The 23,136-nt window shown below is 40.7% G+C and overlaps 1 protein-coding gene across 1 annotated transcript in view; it reads left to right on the top strand.

The window, feature by feature from the left end:
- The window catches only part of SH3RF1 (SH3 domain containing ring finger 1), a 164,969-nt gene extending 142,857 nt beyond the window's left edge, over nucleotides 1-22,112 (top strand). Inside the window, exons 11-12 of the mRNA XM_032803656.2 lie at nucleotides 559-899; nucleotides 19,584-22,112. Of these exons, the coding sequence (XP_032659547.1) occupies nucleotides 559-899; nucleotides 19,584-19,752 (510 nt within the window). The 3' untranslated portion in view covers nucleotides 19,753-22,112. The remainder of the gene's footprint in view (nucleotides 1-558; nucleotides 900-19,583) is intronic.
- Nucleotides 22,113-23,136: the final 1,024 nt, after the last annotated feature.

Raw genomic sequence — 23,136 nt, 5'->3', positions numbered from 1 at the left:
ACTCTGTAAACTCCCTTTTAAGGCATAATGGTTGGCGCTTAAGGCAATCACTTGACTGGGTTCTTTTTCTCATCTAAGTGAAGGAGTTCAGCCCATTTGTGGTCTTGCTTGAGTGAAGGTGCATACATTCCTTTGCAGCAGAAGTATTTTTCCTTTTTGGTTACTAAAAAACCAGTACTGTATTCTTACAGCAGAAATTAGAAAAAGACATTTCTTTCTCTAGTAATTTTTGCAGCCAAAGGCATTTATTTAAAGGAAATAATTTATAACACTACTTAGTTTGCTAAATTTAATCAAAATGATGACTTTGTGGAGGTCTCAAAATATGTGTTCTTGTTAACTCAGTCGTCTGAGATCAAAATGACCATGTATTTTAAAAAAACTGTCAAGTATCAGAGGGGTAGCCGTGTTAGTCTGGATCTGTAAAAGCACCAAAGAGTCGGTGCCACAGGACTCTTTGCTGCTTTTAAACAAACTGTATTTCAGCTCGACATTGTCTGCTAAATATCTTGTGTTTTAAAATGAGTTTAATTTATACTCTGTATTTTTGCTTAACAGAAAGAAAAAAAAGGTTTACTGAAGTTGCTTTCTGGAGCATCTACCAAACGCAAGCCCCGAGTGTCCCCTCCATCATCACCAACTCTGGAGGTTGAACAAGCAGCTGTAGAGATGGCCCTACAGGGCGCAGTAGGGCCTGAGGTTCCATCAGCTGTCAGCCATGGCAGAGCTGGATCCTGTCCTGTGGACAATGAAATCTCTGCAGCAACACTATCACAGGAGACTCTGCATCGGAAAACAAGTTCTTTGGATTCCAATATTCCTATAGCACCTCCCCCCCGGCAGCCATGTTCCTCATTGGGCTCAGTCCAGAATGAATCCAGGCCTGTTGTTTGTGAAAGGTAAATCATCGCATGTGGCTATGAGACAAACCAGCAGCATTCAACAATATTTATTAGAGCTGGCAGAAATTATTCAAAATTTTGATTACATTTTGAAAATTTTAACAAAAAAATTTGACAGTTTTCATGGGTTTTTTTCTGGATTTTTAACAAACAATAAAGCCATTCATAATGTTTTGATTTTTTTTTAAATTCCAATGATGTTTTAAAAAAAATTTTTGCTATTTTTTCTCAGTTGATCAGCTGGCTCTAATACTTATATATATTTACTTTCTTTACATCATTTAAAGATTCTGGGACCTATAAGCACTCAGATACTATAGTGGAGGGCTAAGTATAAAAACCTTGACAGATAACTTATGTATATGATTAACTTTATCACTATGAATAGTCCCCTTATTAATAGTGCGTAAAGTTCAGTATACGTCTTTCCGGGATCAGGTCCTTTCTTGTGAATAGACTTAAACTGGAAACTTGTTAATAAGCTGTTGCAAGGTATTATTATTGCCCTAATGTCCTACCACTGTGTTGCTGACTCTGAATCTCTTCCTCTGGGCCATAGCTCCAAAAATGCACAAAACTATCTAGATTCTGAAAATCCTCGCTAGTTACTCTGAATCCCTGTCATTCTTAATTCAGGCCCTCCACTTTAGCACAATATACCCCCATAGCTTCACACTTCTGGGGTCTCAGTATTACCCAATGGCTACGAAATGAGTAGAGGTTTTTCCAGTGCTAGAATACTGTCCGTTTTTATTTCCCCCACACTTTGTGCTAATATTGCACCAGTGACATAGGGTATCTTCTCCTTTGAGACACCAGTATCTGCCTATTTCTGTAACATCTAGAAAAAATATAATATAGTTGCACTATTTGATTAATAGTTCTAGGAATGAACACTTGTCTTAATGCAAACTCCAATGGTGTTAGCCAATGTTAGGGGAAATAATTGATGTTTGGTAGTAGATGCTTCACTGTCTATGTACAGTTTTAAGCTTTGACTTGATCCTGTAATTCAGTACGTGCGGCATACCACTGTATCTACACAGAGCCCCATTGATTGTAGGCTACTAAAAACAATACACATTACTTGGTGGTCTACAAGTTACGATTTCTTCTGTTTGGCTTCTTTCTTAATCACACAGTTAAATTTGTGAAGAGGTAATTATTTATTCTGTGTAACTTGAATCCATAAAAATGTCTATTTTATACATAATTCAAAGGTAGCTTTACATTTTTCTGTTAGAATATAAATAAATACATTTTAAATGGTTTTAAAATCACATCCTTTAATTCTAATTTCTCTTAAATCTACGTGGAACAATAATCTGAAAATCACACCAAACACATTCCATGTCTCAAGTGGATATTTTTCAGGGGCCTAGGTGATTCTACAAAAAGCAGGTTTTCCAAAAACCTCATTGTCCTCTGTTCTCAAAGCTAGCTCATGGAAAACAATGCTGAACATTTTTTTATTAATATTCACATTAAATAACACATTTTAGAAAGATCCTATCTAATCTTATGTACCCTCATTCTATAACTGGTACCAGACTAAACTGCTATTCCAAAACCATGCCCCTCCCAATCATACATTTATTATCTTTCATCAAATGTACCTTAAATGAAGTTTCAACCTTTACACTGGTTTCTTGTTGTCCCTTCTTTTGAAGGGTTAATTCCTCCCTCTCTGTGGCTGCTCTAGTCACATTTTTCCATTGCTCTAGGCCAGGGTACTTGTTCACTATTTCATAAGAATACATTGCTTACATTGCATTTGAAGTCTTCAGAATATTTGACAAGCTTTAATTAAACTTCCTAAACCCTCCCTGAAGTAGGTAAATTGTTACATTGTGAGGAGAACTGGATGACTGGAGAGAACTAAATTGTTGCTACAATAACATGTTTAACAAAAAAGGAAGAAAATATATTCTTGAAGATAAAACAAACAAGACCAAAATGTAATAAACAGTGAAATATTCAGCAAGATCGTACTTTCTTCTGGTTTACAATTCCAATCTCAGGTGCCAAGCTATTTTAAAAAGACTCAGACTTTGGGGTAAAATTATCAGATGTGCCCAAGACTTTCAGTGAGACTTAGACCTGGTCTACATTACAAAGTTACGCTCCTAAGTGCCTCAGACCAAGTTTGTACCTTAAACTTAGGTCAACATATCGACATAGCTCAGTATGAAAAATTCACTCCCTTGAGGCACCTAGTTAAGCCATTGCAAAGTCTAATGTAGACCCTTCTAGGTCAACGGAAGAATGTTTCTGTCAATTTAGCTACTGCCTCTTGAGGGAATGGATTAACTATAAGGCTCAACAAACCCCTTCCGTGGCTGTAGCAAGTGTCTTTGGTGACGTAGCTGCAGCGATGTAGTTGTGCTGTGTTAACATGTCTAGTGTAGACATAGCCATAGTCACTTTTGATAAATGGTACTTAGGCTCCTTTTTGAAAATGTTACTATTTATGTTTTAATCAGATTTCCCAATAGACGTGCCTTGCTTAAAGGCACAGTAATAAACTCCCACCATAAATCCATAGCTTTCACATACACTAAGACTATACACTTTAATTACACCAGAAAACTTTTCCCATTTACCTTACAGAAAGAAAGAGTTTAAAAAAATAACAACCGACTGTACAATTAGAGAAATTAAATATTCCATTCATAAAAAGTAAATGGATCAGCACACTTGGCATCAAACCAAATCAAACCTACATGGTGAAGGTTTGCAGACAACCCTTCTTGCTTTGGCATCCCTAGCTGTCCCTGGGAAGGAAGTGACAGAAATGAGACTACTTCTTTGAGTGCTTGTTCATGTTGATTCCAGTCAGGTGTGTGCCAGCGCCTCCATCCAGGGAGTGCAGTCGGTCCCCAGGCTCCAGTGCATTGAGATGTACAGCACCACCCTAGTCCTCAAATTCAGAGGCTTCCAAATCAGAGTTGGACTTGTACTGCTCCAGCTACAGCAGGAGCAGATGATCAAGCTCAGGGCACCATAGGAGGTCCCAGCTGATGGTGTGGGACCCTCAATGGCAGAACCTAAACAGTGGCTCTTTTGCACTCCATGGGCTTTCCACCAAGCTCAAGTCGGAGCTAAGGATCTCGCTTGGGTGCTGCTTCAGTCATGTCTGCAACCTTTGTCCCACTAAGTCCAGCAGCTGAGCAGTTACCTCCAATGTCAATGCCAGCAACCATGGCACAGTTGCTGACATCAGTGCCAGCTGTGGCGCCGCCTTTGATAACGTCCTAAACTCCGGAGGTGTCAACGACTCAGGTTATGGTACCAACCGTGCCTTTGGCACCAACTACACCGCTGGCACCATCATCGATGCTGTCTGCACTGATGTTGATTACCACCATGCCGCAGACACACCATCAGACAGCACTGCTGGTACCGGTATGGGGGCTGGTGTCAATGGCTGTGCCTGTGCCTTTCACAGCACTGAGACCAGACTCTCCCACTACTGTCTCCACTAGCTCAAGTGATCCTTCTTGCAGGGATGGAAGAGAGCAGCCATCTCCCTTGGTGGCCTCATCATCATCCCCAGATGAGACGCTTGCAGACCCTGCTATTGCCCCAGCTCTGGAAGACTCCAGGGTGTTTCAGCAGTTGCTGCATCAGGTCGCACAGGGTCTGGGCATTCAGGCGGAGGAAGTTGTAGATGATGCAGACCCTATGGTGGACATCATGGCCACTTTGGGCCCTTCCCGTATTGCTTTACCACTAATCAAAACTATCACGAGCATGACCTAGACCCTGTGGCAGACCCCGACCTCTTTGCCACCTGCCACCAAGTACAATGAACGGCAGTACTTTTGTGTCCTCCAAGGGCTGTTAACATATATACACTCACCCACAACCTGACTCTTTGGAGGTGGATGCTAGTAACCAGTGAGAGGGGCAGCGTTTCCAGTGTCCTTACCCCAAGAATAGGGACGCAAAAAAGCTGGACCTATTCGAGCAGAAGGTACATGCCATGGGGGGACTGCAACTCTGCATTTCCAACCAACAGGCTATCATCAACATGTATGATGGTACAATACCTGCTTGGCAATGGCTATATTTATGGAGTTACTTCCCTTGGACTCCCAGGCTGAACTCTCAGCTTTGGCTGAGGAGGGGAGATTGATCTCCAGGGCATCTCTGCAAGCAGCGCTTGATGGGGCAGATGCTGCCACTAGAGTCATGGCCAGGGTGTAGCCATGAGAAGGGGCTTGTGACTCCAGGTCTCCCCTTTGAGGTCCAACAAACTATATAGGATCTGCCATTTGAAGGTGAAACTTTGTTTTCGGAAAAGACAGACAAAAAGCTAAACAGCCTGAAGGACTCCAGAGCCATCCTGAGGTCCCTGGGACTCTACATGCCTTCCACTCAGCAGAGACACTTCCAGCCGCAGCCCACTTAGAGGTTCGGTCAGCAGAACTACAAAGATGGCTCCAGAAGGTGGAACAGAAGTAGCAGGAGAAGGCCACGTCAACCTTCTGGCCAGAGCTTCGGACAATTGAAGCCATTTTCGGGACCTACGCCTGCCTTTTGAAGGCATGGTCAAGGATAGTGTACCACACCTGGAAATGGATCCACTTTGCCTTACCTTCTTGTTCTGACTATTCCCTTTCTACTGTGCATGGTCCCTTATTACCTCAGACCAATGAGTGCTCCGCATGGTAGAGAGGGGATACTCCATCCAATACTGTGGCCTACCCCACTTCCCCATCCCTCTTCAGGGACTCTTCTTACTAGCAGCTCCTTATCCAGGAGGTGCAGTCGCTCCTCTCTCTAGCGGCAGTAGAGGAGGTTCCTCAGGAGCACAGGGGCAATGGTTTTTAGTCCCGGTATTTCCTAATACCAAAAGCCAAAGGTGGACTCAGGCCCATCCTGGACCTGCAGGAACTCAACAAGTTTATAAAGAAACTCAAGTTGCACATGGTCTCTCCGGCCTCCATCATCCCTCATTGGATCCAGCAGACTGGTATGCCTCCCTCAACTTGTAAGATGCATACTTCCGTATTGTGATCACTCAGCTCAAGAGGAAGTACCTCAGGTTTGTGGTGAACAACACCCATTACCAATTCACAGTCCTCCCATTCGGCCTGTCAGCACCACCTCAGGTTTTCACCAACTGTAAGTCAGTTGTTGCTGCATTTCTGCACAGGCATCAGGTTCAGGTGTTTCCTTACCTTGAAGAATGGCTGATTAATGGCTACTCCAAGACCCAGGTGGAGGCTCAGGTCAAGTTTATCAGAGCCACCTTCGTAAACCTGAGTCTCCTTTTAAACAAAGCAAAGTCCACTCTGTTCCCCATTCAGAGGATAGAGTTCATAGGGTCAATACTGGACTCAACCTAGGCCAGGGCATACCTGCTGCAAGCCAGGTTTCAGGCCCTGACCGATACCATTCAAGGCCTCAGACAGTTTCCCACCACTACCACAAGAAACTCCCTGAAGCTTCTGGGCCACATGGCGGCTTGTACCTACAGGGTGCAGCATGCCACTCAGACTTCAACCTCTTCAGTTATGGCTGGCATCAGTGTACCACCTGGCCAGAGAAAGCCTGGACAGGATAGTGACCCCACCTCGCTTGGTCCTCAACTCCCTCCAGTGGTGACTCAACCCTCAGGGGGTATGCTCAGGGATCCCCTTTACCAGTCTGCAGTTGTCCCTGTCTCTAGGGACGGATGCATCAGACATGGGCTGGGGAAGCACGTCAAGGAGACGCAGGACTCAAGGTCTTTGGTCTCAGGCAGATCTGGCTCTCAACATCAACGTCAGAGAACTGAGAGCATGCTTAATGGGACAATGTGTATCAGTCACGATGGACAACACTGTTGCAATGCACACTCCTCTCCGCTGTGGCAGGAAGCCCTTGTGCTGTGGGACTTCTCTGTAGAACATTAAATACACCTGCAAGCATCATACCTCCGAGGGGTACAGAATGAGCTGGCAGACCATCTCAGCGGGTCATTTCGTGACCACAAGTGGTTCCTTCACCTGGATGTTACGATTTCAATGTTCCAGAGGTGAGGCTTTCCCCAGATAGATCTATTTGCCACACAACACAACAGAAAGTTGTTCCTTTCAGAACCATAGCCTGGGCTCCAGGGCATGCATTCCTCCTCCACTGGGGAGGTTGTCTCCTACATGCCTTTCCACGCATACCACTCATTCACAAGATGCTCCTCAAGATCCGGAGGGAACAAACTCAGGTTATATTGATAGCTCCAGCGTGGCCCCATCAACACTGATACACATCTCTCCTAGACCTGTCCGTGGAAGCCCCAGTTACCCTTCTACTCTTCGCAGACCTCCGGACACAAGATCATGGTCGTCTTCAACATCCGAACCTCAACTCGCTTCACCAGATGGTGTGGAAGCTCCATGGTTGAACCCGATGGAGCTTTCCTGTTCAGACCAAGTTAGACAAGTCCTCCTTGGCAGTAGGAAACCCTCTACGAGAGCCACCTGCCTTGCCAAGCGGAAGAGATTTTCAGTCTGGTCAGCGCAGTGCCATTCATCTCCGATGCTAGCCTCAGTGCTGCTCATCTGGGCTACCTCCTCCATCTGAAGCAGCAGTGGCTTTCGTTGTCTTCAGTAAGGGTGCACTTAGCCGCCATATCAGCCTTCCATCCGGGTGTGTGGGGGCCACTTGGTGTTTGCTAACCCTATGGTCAGCCGAGTTTTAAAAGGACTTGACAGACTGTACCCTCATGTCCGACAGCCTGTCCCATCCTGGGACCTCAACCTGGTCCAATATTGAGCGTCATGAAGGCACAACTCCAGAGGGCGCCCAGACAGACCCTATGGTTGCTGCCAGGGAAGAATTGTCTGGGTACTGTGCACGTTTGTGTGTGTGTGTGTGTGCACACACATGCACACACACACACACACCGATTGGAATGGACATGAACAACACATCTCCAAGAACAATGGTTATGAAAAAGTGAGTAAAGTTTTTTTTCCCTCCAAAGCTTTCCCAGACGCTCCACATATGAATCCTCAAAATAACAAATTGGTCTACTTTGGTAGACAAATTGGTCCCACTTAATTAGGTCACTGGTACATGCACCTTCATGTCTCTTTAATTTAAATCTGGAAGGAATTGAAGGTATGTCTATACTAGAAACACTTCCATGGCACAGCTGCGCTGCTGCAGTGTAGACACTACAGTGACAGAAGGGGTTCTTCAGTCACTGTAGTACATCTACCTCCTTCAGAAGGCAGTAGCTAGGTAAATGGAAGAATTCTTCTGTCAACCTAGCAGTGTCTTCTCTGCAGCTTAGGTCAGTTTAATTGCATTGCCCATGGTGTGAAATTTTTCACAGTCCTGAGTGATGTAGTTCAGCTGACCTAACTTTGTAGTGTAGACCAACCCTGGGACACAGAGAGGTTAAGTGACTTTGCCAAGCCTTGCTGCAAGTTTGTGACAGAGTTTGGAATGATATTCAGGAGTTTCTGTCTCCTAATGAAATGCTTTAGACCACACTGTGTCCCTGTTCACAGGCTTTACTGTGGTAATAAATCTCCTTTTTCCACACCGCTTCACTTCAAGGCGGGACTGAGGCACAAGTACCTTACCAATGCTGTACACTGCTGTTTCTCTCAGACTGCTGCAGTTCATGCAGGTGCATCATTTTCCTGCTTATTAAAAAAACCCCACAAAACAGAATCCCCAGAATAGTTTTCCTGCTGTTTTAGCAAGGCTCATTTCAGAGAAGCATGCTATTTTAAGGGAAGCTATGGTGTACCCTTGTACAAATACAAAGAGAATGTACTTCAATCAGCAGAATTTCATTTTAATTACTTACCAATATTTTCTATAAAAGTTAAAGCAGAATTTCAGTGCAAGCCTTTGTCCAATTTTTTTATGGGATGGATGGGTTAAGTAAGTTTTAGAGTACTATAATTATAAACTCACAGATCCTTCAGTGGTAAAAAAGAGCTGATTTTGAACTCAAATACACATCACTGCATATCCCAAATTATAATACAGGCAAACTCTTTTTCATCCAGACACAGTACAGGACAGCAGTAATTTTGTTCTGTGATTAAAGTGGCTCCAGTCATTTTATTCACCACAAAATGACTGGTATGACATCAATTTCCTGAACATACAAAGCGACCTTAGCTGGCAACAGTTTTCACTAAGGATGTAAGAGCAGGTCTGACTATGTAGAAAACTGTTGAGGAATTAGTAAGCTCCTGAGGGGAGTTAATATCCACGGAAGGAGTCAAGAACCCCATTTGAGGACTGATTGGGAGGAAGTTATTCAAGACAGTGGGGCAGGGGTGAGCCATGAAGGGGTGTCAAATTATTAACAGAACCAAGCAAGGGTGGTTCCAGGCAGCCACGCACCAAGCAGGTGCCTGGGGTAGCAAGCCACCAGGGGGGCGGCCTGCCGGTCACCATGAAGGTGGCAGTCAGGTTGCTTTCTGTGGCACATCTGCGGAAGGTCCACCAGTCCCGCGGTTTCATCAGCAATTCAGTGGCAGGTACGCCGAAGGTGCAGGACCGGCGGACCTCCTGCAGGCACACCACTGAAAGCAGCCTGACTGCCGTGCTTGGGGTGGCAAAATACATAGAGCTGCCCCTGGAACCAAGATTTTGGCCTCAGTTCTTGGGAAATGAAAATAAAGCTTAATAAATTTGTCTGACGTTAATTTATAATAGCAATATCATCTTTGTCCTGTTTTCCTGCATGTGAGAAAGTGGAACGTTTATCTATTTTGATATAAGATTACTGATTCAGAAAACATGGGTGTACAGATAACATTGCCAAAAAATCTGGTACAGTTAGCTTGGAGGTAGACCCATGTTTTATGGCTAATGAAACAGTAATAAATTGGGTGGTAGAGAGAAAAGATACGAGAGATGTATCTTTTTTTCTTATGATGCTGACCGTAGAGATTTAGAAAAGATCAGGAATGTCAATATTGCAAATGACAAGAGGACAGAAAAAACTGAAGACAAAAATATTTCACAAATGTGAAGTGCCATGAAGACGGTGAAATGAACAAGCTCTTAGGGACGCTGAGGGGAAATGTGTGACAGGTTGCATATTTCTGGGAAGTTTAAAAGATTTTTCATCATCGACTGATTAAGAGAATGAGGAAGACATTCCAGAAACAGATAAATTTCCCTAAGGGGGTCAGAAAAAAAAAGAAGGAAAGGAAATGTGACAAAGAAATGGGTTGGGAAGAGAAGCAAGGGACAGTGTTTAAAGGGCAAATTAAGTCAGGTACCAGGACCAAATTGCTCATATTCCAAAATTCTAATGATAGTAGATAATGAATTAAAACACATCAGACCTTTCATTCACAACAGAAGAGATACTCACAGGCTGGAAGCAAACTAATATAACAGCCATAATTTAAAATGGGACCAATGGAGACCCAGGGTACCACAGACCTGTAACTCTGCTTTCAGAGTGGGAAAGATTTTAGAGTTATTGAACAGGGACAGGCATTAGGACAACACTTGGAAGGGTTCAAACACATTAAAGTAGACATACTTTTCCAAAGGGGAGATCATGCTTAACAAATGTAATTAATTTCTTCAAGGAATTGACAATGAACTGATGGGGTGAACCAGACATCAAGAAGTCTTAAAAGTTAACAAGTATTTCATAGGCGATTAAATATTTAACTTGAGCAGAGCCTGCCATTCTTGCCAAGTAGCTTATAGGTTATCATTTCCCGTAGTGGAAATGTGTCCATAAACAAATGTTCTCTTGTTATGTCTGTGATGCTTCCTAGGAGGACCCAGGGTTGTGAAGTACCTCACTACTACCTGTCCTTAGCAGGAATCCTTGACTGCCTGGTGAGGATCAGCTCCCCAGCTTCACTGGCCACTAGCAACACAAGCCCACCCCTCTAGGCCTACGCAGGCCCCGCTGTCTCTCTACAGATTAGTGATAGGCACATTCCAACCCCTGAGCCCTCTGAGTGTCTCCTCGGAGTGTCTTGCCCCTGTTGACACTCATGGCTTGTCTACACTTAAAAGGTTGTAGATGCTACATAAACAAACAGGAGAAGCCCTCATATTGGCATAGATAATTCCACATCCCCAAGAGGTTGTAGCTATGTCAAAGCCCACTCCTGACACAACCTTTTTATGGGGGGAGGGATAGCTCAGTGGTTTGAGCATTGGCTTGCTAAACCCAGGGTTGTGAGTTCAGGCCTTGAAGGGGCCATTTATGGGTCTGGGGCAAAAATATGTCTGGGGATTGGCCTAGGTAACCTCCTGAGATCCATTCCAACCCTGATATTCTATGATTCTAGTGAATGAGAAAGACCCTTCCATCAACATAGCATTGTCTACACCAGGAGTTAGGTTGATATAACTGTGGTGCTGAGAGGTGTAGACTATAAGCCTTATAGTAGTTACAGATTTGCTGCTTCCAAGAAGCAATCCACCGCAACATACCAGTTACACCTCCCATCACAGTCTAACACACAACACTTAGATACATTTATGGTGAAAACAAACGTTTATTTAACAAGGTATAGAGATTCAAGTGATGACACATAGACGTATTGGAAAAAATGATTACATATAAAATAGAAGCATAACACACATTCTAGAACCTAGAGTTACTTAACCTAGGTACTTTCTTGTCTTACAGAGCAATGCACATCCTAAGTCTTCCCAGCATTTTACAGCCAGGCTTGGCTGTGATCTTCTGTTCATGGGACAAGTCACACTCTCAGCTTGTCTCCTTGGTGAAAGATCATGGGTAGGTCTGTCAAGCGATTTAAAAAAATTAATCACGATTAATCACACTGTTAATAATAGAATACCATTTATTTAAATATTTTTGGATGTTTTCTACATTTTCAAATATATTCATTTCAATTACAACACAAAATACAAAGTGTACAGTGCTCACTTATTTTCGATATCAAGTACTTCTCACACATTGATTTTCTTTTTTTGGTGTTCGGGTTCAGAAGTTTCCTCATCGCAGTGTTGTTCTTTTAAATATTGGAAACCATACTCCACTCTCATCACTCTGAGATTTTTTTGAAGGCACTTTCAGATTCTTAAACCTTGTCGAGTGCTGTAGCTATCGCAGATTAGTACCTTCATTGCATTTTGTGAGATCTGCAGTGAATGTGTTCTTAAAAATGAACAACATGTGGTGGGGTATCATCCAAGACTGCTGTAACATGCAATATATAGTAGAATGTGGGTATAACAGAGCAGGACACATACAATTATATCTCCCAGAGTTAAATCACAAATTTAATTAATGCATAATTTTTTTAAACAGCATCGACATCAGCATGGAAGCATTTCTCTCCGGAATGGTGGGCTGAGCATAGAAGGGCATACGAATGTTTAGCATATGTGGCATGTAATACCTGCAATGCCAGCTACAAAAATGCCATGCACAATACCTGTTCTCACTTTCTGGTGACATTGTAAATAAGAAGAGGTGAAGCATTATCTCTGGTAAATGTAACAAAAAAATCTACATTTGTAAGTTGCACTTTCACCACACAGAGATTGCGCTACAGTACTTGTATGCGGTGAATTGAAAAATACTAATTTCATTTGTTTATCTTTTACAGTGCAAATATATGTAATCAGTAATAATATATACTTTTACATAATTTGCACAATTACCAACACAGAAAAAATATATATGAAAATGTAGAAAAAACATCCAAAATATTTAATAAATTTTAATTGGTATTCTATTGTTTAACAGTGTGGTTACGGTGAGTATCGCAATTAATTTTTTAATTTAATCGCATGAATTAAGCTGTGATTAATTGACAGCCTAATCCAGATTCCTGTTGTACCACAATATATTCCAAACAATCCATTGTTGTTGTTCAGAAGCAGGACGCCCCCTGTAGGTTGTTTTTTCCTGTATATTCCTTTCTTGTAGATTTTGCAATTCTCTAATCAGCATCTCTCTCAGAATGCAAGTAGGGCCATGCACTGGGGGACACAGTACACCATGGCCAGACAGGGATATAATCTGATTATCTGCTTTAAGAAACATAATTTCAATATAGACATAATTTGTTAATATTATCTCTGCATACATTTGCAATTATTATCATGACTAGTGGGCTCCTAGCTCTCAGTAAAGACCTCACATGCACCCTTTAGTGAATTATTATCCAAACCAGGGAATCCCAGTAAAACCTATGCATCCCTGTACTCTCTGTCAGTCGGCTGCAAGAGGTTCTGGGTTCACAGATAATAAGCCAGATTGAACCCAAGCTGATAGAAGTGAAAGGTAATGCATAAATCTGTGGCACTTTTTTAGCCTGACTGAATACTTTTCTTTATGAACTTTCTGGGGTGGATTTAAATCAACTAGTCAGGAAGACTCAATTTAAATCATGATTTCTACATAAAAGGGCATTCTGGTTGGTTGTTATAACCTTAATACATATTCTTCACACTCAGAGATAGATGTAGTTTCATTTTTAGAAGGTACACACTATATCTTTTAAAGTGATTTATTTTGAAAACTTTTCAGATTAGTTTTACAGCTATATCAGAAAATGAATGATTGTTTGGTTATTTCATTTACCGAAGGTAATTGAAGCAGATATTTATGAAGTCGTTGGAAGGTGAACTGTGTCCAATTCAACAGGTTAATCATAAATATTTGGAGGATTTTCTTGCCGTGCTGTATCAGGAGGAGAACATCACAAGACAGACATTTAAATTGTTTTATTTAACTAAAACAACAACGTTATGTATTCTGGATTTTTTCTTCAACAGCAAACATATAATATTTTAACAAAACAAGCATATGAATTTAGTTAAACATTCAAGTTTTTTTAAAATCAAGTTTGTTTTTGTTAAAATTGTTTTTAACTAAAATAGTTTAATATTAAAAAAAACAAAAATTAAATCGACTGTATCAGGCAGGTCAATATGAGAAACTTAAAATATTGGCTTCTGCAGCTAACTCAGTTGTCTTCACCTTCATTTCCCTGTTCGTTCATAATCTGGAAAAGAAAAACAAGCTTTCCTGCTTTTTCAGGTCCCAAACAATTTCTCAATTTGGAATGAATTAGTCAAAAGGAATAAAATATTCTTTCTACACCGGCAGAAGAAGCTACTGCTGTTAAAAGTGAGATTATCACTTCAACTGTCTCTGAATTCAAGAGCTTAAGGGACTTCCACCAGTTAACTGGTGTGACTTTGGGTACGTCTACACTACCCGCCGGATCGTTGGGTAGCGATTGATCTATCGGGGATCGATTTCTTAGTGTGTAGTGTAGATGCGATAAATCGATCCCCAATCGCTCTCCTGTCGACTGCTGAACTCCAGCTCGGCGAGAGTTGGAAGCAAAGTCGACGGGGGAGCGGCGGCCATCGATCCCGCACTGCGAGAACGTGAAGTAAGTGATTCTAAGTCAATCTAAGATGCGTCGACTTCAGCCATGCTATTCTCATAGCTGAAGTTGCATATTTCATATCGATGATTCCCCTCCCCCTCCCCCAGTGTAGACCAGGGCTTTCTTTAAAACATCATCAGCAAACATTTCTTGAATGATTCGCCCTTAGCTCTGAAGTTTATTATAGTTGGCATTATGGAGGGATGATTGCTGGACGTCCATGTCATAGCCAGCCAGGGCTGGCTTTAGGAACTGCGGGGCCCGATTTGAATACCCGGCAGTGGTTCAGCTCTTCAGAGACACTTCAGCGGTGAGGGGGTCCTTCACTTGCTCCGGACCCAGTGCCGCTGAAGACCTGGACTGCCACCAGGTATGTAAAAAAAAAAATTAAAAATTAAAAAGGTGCATAAGGCTCAGGGCCCAATTCTGGGGAATTGGGGAAATCGGCCTAAAGCTGACCCTGTAGCCAATTCCTCTTCTTCAACAGTTAAGGTTTGACCTTGGTACTGAATATTGAGAATATTTGCAAGAAAATGAGCTGGAGAAAGTGCTTATCCTATTCGTTTGTTATTTTTAAAGCTCGTAATTTAATTCTGTCGTTGCATATTTCTCTTTTCACTCATTCCTTCCAAATTTCAACAGCGTCAGCAATAAAACATCTATTTCCGTGCATTTTGTTCACGACTACAGAAATAGGCTTCAGGGTACTCAGCATGTGTTCAAGATTTCTCTTAAGCCCAATATTCATAACTTTGGCTGTGACAGTGCCATCGCCATCTGTTTTTTCACAGTTTTGTTCACAAACTGTCATCAGATTAGGCCAGTTCTTGATATAGTACTCAAAACAGTCCACTACTGTTCCATCGCACGTCTTGTGGGAGAGTTAGCTTGGTTCCGCCCACTTTTTTCAGAGCAGCTGCTGTAAAGTAGTTGTTATGGAAGTATTTTGCAATTTCAACAACATTAGCCTTTATTTCTGGAATACTGACGTCTTTGGCTAGGAAGTGCATCAAATGAGCACTGCAACCATATGTTATTAGGTTAGAACTCTCTTCTAAATAATTTCTTATTATTATTTGCAGCATTGTCTGTGACAAAGCAGAGTATTAGACATTTGAATTATTTTTCATAGTTTGTTATAGCTTGTACTGCTGCTACTTGTAAGTATTCTGCTGTGTGCGCATTTCCTGATGTATCAGTTGTTTCCTTAAGGAACACATTCCCTTCTTCTGTTGTCACACAAGGTCATATAGAAGGATCATTGTGGACATTGCTCCACCCATCAAGACTCAGGTTAACAATTTTGCCCTCTAGACCTTTTGCACACTGCTCAATTTCTCTTTCATATACTTTATCCAGCAATTTGCCTGCAACATCTGCTCTGTTGGGTGAACTGTATTTTGGTCTTAATGACTGAACCACGTTAATGAAGTGTGGGTTCTCAATCATGTGGAAAGGAGAGTTTGTTGCATAAACAAACTGGGCAATTTTTCATCAACTACCTCTTTTTGTAATCTCCTGGTTCTTATCACAAATTTATCTATGGTTGTTTCTGGATTATGGAGATTTTTTTTCTTTTTGCTACATGTGATATGCTGTGGCTATGTGACATACATGACATGACTGAAACATTATCATTGGCAGATAACTCTGAAACTATAGAAAATGATGGTGCTCTTTGAAGGTGGATGGTCTTCAGAATCCTGTATGTTGAGGATGGATTCTCCTAAACAAAATAAGTCAATGCAGTTATTTAATTATTATTACCATACTGCTCATTTAGTATTACTCATTGCATTCACTGACACTCAGTACTACTTAAAAGGTGAAATTGTAAAAGGAAGATCTGCTTATTTCAGCTATTTATTTTTATCACAACTGCATCTAAAATGATAGTACTATAGAGTAACTACTATATTATTGCTCACACATGGGAATTCAAGAATTGTCCTGAAGGAAGACAGGCAGTCCTTAAGAAAGAAGTATGAAACAAAAAAGTTTACCAACTTAAAGATCCTATATGTTCCTTTCATCTTCTTCAGCACAGCTTCCTTCTGAGAAGGAACACTTCTCATGATGTAGTTTCAGTTGGGTACCCAGGCCTTACATTTCTGTCGCACTGTTTGCATTTTGCACACATGCCTCTCTGACCTACAGGTAGAGGAACTTCATTAAAATATTCCCAAACTGAGTCTCTTTAACAACCTGCTCCATTATGTTTTCCCTCCTAGTGAGAGAATAGCATGATAGATCTCAAATCAATGAAGGCTGCACTCAGAAAGACCTCAAGACTTCTGGAATATTCTGCTCAAACAGTTTCACTTTTGTTTCTACTGCCTGTCCCTCCCTTCTCACATTTATCTCCAGACTTCGTCTCCTTGTCCAGATCTATTCCGCCCTCAACAATCTTCTATTCATTGAACTTCCTGAAACTTTGCACTTTTAGAGAGAGGTAAGGGATTGACTCTGTGTACACAAATTTGCAGACGGACGATAGCATTGAGGTCTGTTATTTCTCACCTCATTTATTTATTTAAAAACATTTTTGGTGTTATCTCTGGAGACACAAATCCACAGTTTGAGAACTGCAAAACTAAGCATCTCTGATGGTATCTTCTAGACTGAGCACTAAGACCCATTGGGTAGATAGAAAGATTAACCTAAATAATCTATACAGAAGCCCTTGGAACCGGATGAGATTGGGTCCCTAATCCATGAACTATTGGAACTCATTTACAAAACTTTTCCTACACATTACATGAATATATTGTCTCATACCATAGAATTAGAATGTATAATCCCTATTCCATGATGAGATATCTTTGAGCTATAATGTATCTTAATTAAACCTATCTTTAGATAGGCTTTTTCCTCAAAAAGCATTTTATCAAAAATCCAATTGAAATTTTAAAAAAACCAATTTTTTTTATTTTTATTTTTAAAGTATTTATTTTTATCCACACTGAAACTTTCTCTTAGCTGCACCTGGTAGTCTTGCTCTGGTTAAAACTTCATTAGCGTTTCTATTTTAAGCCTGTTTTGCCAGCAGGTTATAACTTAACAATGAAAATGTGTTCCAGTTACAAATATGGCATGTATAGTCGCATCCAAAGCAATTGTTTTCCCAAACTGAACTACAAAATTGGTTTGGCAAATTTTGTATAATCCAAGTACTAATCCAGTAAATCTGCATTGTTCTAATGGGACCATTTGGGGTTACTATAACTCAAAGATAGCTTTGATTTATTAAATCAGTATATAAATAAAATGTGGCAAGTGATTAATTTCTAATATGATCTTTCCACATATAAGTTTTTATTTAAAGCAGTAACACTTTGCCAAAAGACTTTAAAAAATGTCTACTGTGCTGGTACATGTCCCTAAATATTTTGACTCTATCCATATATTTCATTTATATATAATAAAGCTCCTTCAATAGTCTTTCTTTTTTGTTTAGCTTTTTTAAAAAAAGAATAAAATATACTCAAGCAAATAGCATAGAGGTAACATGAGTCTCTCTCTTTCAGTGATGTAGCATATAGTGTATTGCTTGTCAAATTAGTCTTTATGCTGTGGCTATTAAACATAACAAGGTGGGTTGTTGCAGGTATTAAATCTTTACTCTGAATATTTTGGCATTTTCTGTTTGTCAGACTTTTAACATATTATTGTATTTCTATTTAATAGTCTTTATGGTTGCAAATTCTATTTATTTTTGCTGGAAATTCCAGATTGCTTTTTGCCAAACATATGGCCTAATAGTGCACTTAGCTATTTTTAAACTGGAAGATTGAGAGTTCTGCATTCAGTGATGGCTATAGTTGTATCTGACTTTAACATGAGGACATGAATTGTATAGATAGAGTTGGGGTACTAAATTGTCCTGTGAAACCGACAGAGATTAGAAGCACAGCTGTCTGCAAAGTTATAACAGATCTAAATTGTAGGCCTTTTTGAACCTGAACTACTGTAAGGGTATGTCTACACTGCATACCTCTTTCAGCAGTGTGTAGTGTTCATACACACATAGTCCCCTTTGAGACAAGTATAAATAACAATGTAGACCACAAGGCACAGCTTAGGCAAGTAGAGTAAGAAGGGTGTGGGTAAGTACCTGCTAACATACCCTACATGATTCTGCACTGGCCCAAGCTGTACCTCCTTGTCTACACTGCTGTTTTTAGCAGTGAAGTGTGCTGCTGCCTCCCCCCTACCCTGCAGGAGCCCTCCCCTGCTGTCTGCTCTCTGCCAGAGTCTTTCACTGACTTAAGTAGCTACAATCTGCAGTGTGGATGCACCCTGACTTTCACTGCAGCATGTAGCTACAACTATGCTTAGGGTGGCCATACATCTAGCCCTAGCCACGGGTGGCATGGAGCTTGGGGGCGGGCTTCCCCAGCTGCAGGCAGCACAGAGCTCGGATGCTTAGCCCCAGGGGAGGGGAGGTGTCCCATTTTTATTGTAGGAAATATGGTCACCTTACATATGTTACATGCCGCTTCAGTGATGTGTAGTATAGACATAGCTCAAGATGACTGAATGGTGCCATATGTGCTTAAAACAGATTTGGGAAAAAGTGAGTTTTAGGAAATGTTTTTAATTTGGTATGTAACTTGTGAGTGTAAGAGTATTAATTTTATATTACCGTGAGATAATTAGAGCTTTTTCTTATGGTATTTGAAGAAAACGTTTATCTTCAACAGTCCAGATGCTGGAGGAAAATGCTGATGTACATGTTATATACAGTTATTATTTATTATTTGTGTTACAGTAGCCCCAAAACATGCTAGGCACTGTCTAAACAAGGTAGCACGCTTCTTACTCTGAAGATCGTATAATCTAGAAAGACAAAAATAATAAACATACAAGCAAGTATGTCTTGTTAATTACTCTTTTAAAATATGTCATCACATTATCATGCAATTGGGAAAGGAAGTACAGTTACTGCTGTGCAATCCTTAAGTCTGATTATTGTTAAGTAACTGTATCTGGACAAAGACAGCACATATATATCCAAAAATGTGTTTACATTTGTTTCCCATTGCCTGTTATAACCCTCTTATATATTTTTACAGGGATCTTAATGAAAGCCCATAAGAGGTATTTTATGTACATTTGACTTGGATTCCTTATGTTAACATTCTGTTATTTTCTGTCCAGAATACATTTATTTTTCAGTTCTTATGAACTCTGTAACTAGGTCCAGGAAGTTCCTGTTCTCATAAGTTGTAACATGTATAGGAACTTTTTTGTAAACGGTACAACATTTTGTAAAAATCCTAAACTAAAATGCCTTTTTATTGTACAGATACAGGGTTGTGGTCTCCTATCCTCCTCAGAGTGAAGCAGAACTTGAACTTAAGGAAGGGGACATTGTTTTTGTACACAAAAAACGTGAGGATGGCTGGTTCAAAGGCACACTGCAACGAAATGGAAAAACTGGCCTTTTCCCTGGCAGCTTTGTAGAAAACATCTGAGAAGATCCTTTTCAACAGATGCAAATCACACTACACTATAAAATAGCACAAATATATTAGCAGAAACAGTGCAGTCATGGAAGACTTTCAAATGACTGTAATATAAACAAAATTATATATACTTCTTCAGTGTTCTGTAGCACAGTTGCAAGCAAACAAAGATGATGAAGGCATCTGCTATTTTTATCACTTTGGATTCTTAAGTGTAATGTGTGCCTTGTACTGTCTCATTTTTTATACAGGGGAACTCTTTTTCCTTCAAAAATGTTACACAAATGAACAATTGTTTACAAGGCTGTAACTAATTTATTCTTTCTTTAAAACTTGAATTTTGTAATAACTAAATTCTTTTGATTATGGTTTTAACAAATTATTAATTTATGAAATGGTAGCTAAGGGGAAGCTGGATTCTCTCCTTATGAGTGAGTGATTATCTTTGACATAGAGCCTCCCATTTTTCCTTCTGACTTCTTTGCTCACTGTGTATGACAGTGGAATCAGTCTTTGTTTTATGGGTTAAGGTTGAGTTGTGGTGGCAAACTGGGAAAAAAATGGGATTGTGTGGGTTCTTACTTAGGACAGAATATATCAGTTGTTCTTGAGTTTAATTCTATTCCTTAATAGCTGCCCAAGCAGTGTAACATTTCTGGAAGGCAAAGGCATAACAGGGCAACTGAATAAACCTCAACAGTCTGAAGGATGGGAAGGAAGAAGTTAAGAGGATGCCAATAAGAAATTCCCTGTAGCTTCTGTCTGTTCAAGAATTTGGATAGCTGAAGAAAGTTTAATTTGCATCTTTGGCTAGTTCTTTGGGCAGTTAGTACTTTCAGGCTGTAACCGAGATAAAACGAAGGTTAAAGCACAACAGTAGAACAAATTATATTTGGGAAACACTTGTAGCTTGATAACAGCAACTTATTTCCTAAGATTGAAAATCTGAGTAAAATTCAAGTTGTATTCAATGTCTAAAAATGCCTAAGAAATGTAATTTGCTTTGGTTTTTGTTTTTTTCCCCCAAAGTGATCTGCATGGCCAGGAGACATTTTAAAATGTTTGAGCAATAGTGATGGTAAGTGATGCACTTGTGTTAAAGTAAAAGGCTGTAAAGAGACACTGTGAAAACTTTGCTAAATTTTTAACTGTTGCTGTTTTGATACATCCTGACTTTTTCATTGTCTTGCATGTATTACTGAAGTCTCACAGTAATGTAAACTGTGCATGATATGTATTTTTAATTCCAATTTCCTGTTGTGGGTTATTTTGCTCTGGAATTTCCCCATTGCAGGGGATATTAAGTAAACCAGAATTCCGTTGTAGTCCAAAATCCACTGACCAAGACTAGTGAGTGACTCACTCTTAACGCAGTCAGTGTTCAGTGTTTGAGTCAATAATAAAACATTTTTACGTCACTCCAGGGCGATAGGTATAAAAAAGAAATCCTGCAAGGAGAAACTACTTTTAGTCTTCGCGGGTTTGATGAGAGGTTTGATGCTAGTGAACCCACAGCATATAGCTGGGACAGCATCCATCCGAGCTTGTCTTTTTTACTGTTGCTTTATTATCATGGTTTCATTGCTCTCACTTGCAAGGTACTAAGCACCATCAATTCCCATAAAAGTCAATGGAAGTTGAGGATGTTCAGCATCTCACAAAGTGGGACCAGCAATGTGATGTAATGTTGTGCAACACACAGAAAGAGGAATATACTAGCTGGTGATGAATTAAATCATTGACATAACTTCTGATTAAAATGCAACTGAAATTTTAATTTTATGAATTACAAATGGAAGAATAATAAACATTAACCATAAGAATTGCTTGTAATATCAGGTAGTGTCATGATGGTCTTAAAAATAAATATCTGTAAATATATATAGCTGGAAATGACAACATTCCTAAGCTAACAATCTGTATGAAACACTGTACAATCCAATTCTTGTACTTTTTAAATATTTTTAAATAATTTACTTGAATATTCATGTAATATATTAAGATTTTGTGAAATGAACTTTAGTTTGGAAGAAGCTGTCATCAGCTTTCATCAGCATAAATTGACACTAATGTGTCAAAATATTCTTATTTTGGGAAATTAGTGCATTTTATATTAAAAAAAAAAAAAAAGTCTACTAAAGGTGAAAAAAAACTTTTTTTTCCTAGCGCTCTACTCTCCATACTTTGTGACTAAAGTACCTCTATTCATAAGGTTTCAAAGTGTAAAGTCAGTTAAAATATCAGCTGTTAATAGTTGTGTTAGATTAAATACATTTTCTACTGACTTTTTAAAGACACTAAATTAATGTTTTGTAACAAGGGCTTGTTACACAGCAGTGCAACAATGATTAAAAATGTAGTTTATCATGCCTTTCTTGTGATCTTTGTAGGGTTGGTTTTTGTTTTTCGGGATTAAGCCAGCATAAAAACTGACAGACTCTGTGCATTTGTTTTGTGTAATTCCATGAACAATTTTTGTAAAATATTTTGTGTCTATCTTTGTGGCCCAGGAAATGTTAAGTATTGATTTACTGTGTTAAGCTCCTATTCCTAATAAATATTTTCTTAGCAAACAGCTTAAGCAGAAAGTGTATGCTAAAATTAAATAGAAATTACTTATAACAAGTTTACAAATAAAACTAACAAAACTTAATTTCAGAATTCACAGGTGGATATGTGTTTTTATAAAGAAAAAAATTATTCAAATACCATAAGATCAGGGCCGGTGCAATCATTTAGGCGGATTAGGCGGTTGCCTAGGGCGCTAAGATTTGGGGGCACCAAAAAGCAGTGCCCCCAATTTTTTTTTTAAGTGGTTGAGCGGCTGCTGCTGCTGGGATGGAGAGGGAGTCTGAGCTGCCGGCAGCAGCGGCAGCAGGCTGCCCAGTGTGTCCCCTGGGTCAGGACGCCGCCCGCCGCAGCCGGCAGCCCAGGGTGTCCCCTGGTCAAAGCGCCACTGCCGGCAGCCTAGGGCTTCCTCTGGGTCAGCACGCCACCGGCAGCCCAGGGGGTCCCCTGGGTCAGCACACCGCTGCGGCAGCCGGCAGCCCAGGGTTCCCTTGGGTCAGCGCGCCACTGCTGGCAGCACCAGCCCAGGAGTTCCCCTGGGTCAGCACGCCACCACCGGCAGCTGCCAGCTCAGGGGTTCCCCTGGGTTAGTGTGCTGCTGCCGGCAGCCGGCAGCCCAGGCCTTCTCCTGGGTCAGCGTGCCGCTGGCAGCCGGCAACCCTGGGGTTACACTGTGCAGTCGTACTTGGCGAGGACGCGGAGCAGAGGTGAGCTGGGGTGGGGAGGTACTGCAGGGCCCCTTGGGCGAGGGGGTGGGGAGCTGCCGCGGGGTGCGGGGAGCTGCCACAGGAGTGAGGGGCACACTTCAGAGTGGGGGTGGCGGGG

The sequence above is a fragment of the Chelonoidis abingdonii genome, chromosome 5 (genome assembly GCF_003597395.2).
Source record: "Chelonoidis abingdonii isolate Lonesome George chromosome 5, CheloAbing_2.0, whole genome shotgun sequence".
NCBI lineage: Eukaryota > Metazoa > Chordata > Testudines > Testudinidae > Chelonoidis > Chelonoidis abingdonii.
The sequence above is the reverse complement of the archived record's forward strand: the minus strand, read 5'-3'. Positions and strand labels throughout refer to the sequence as shown.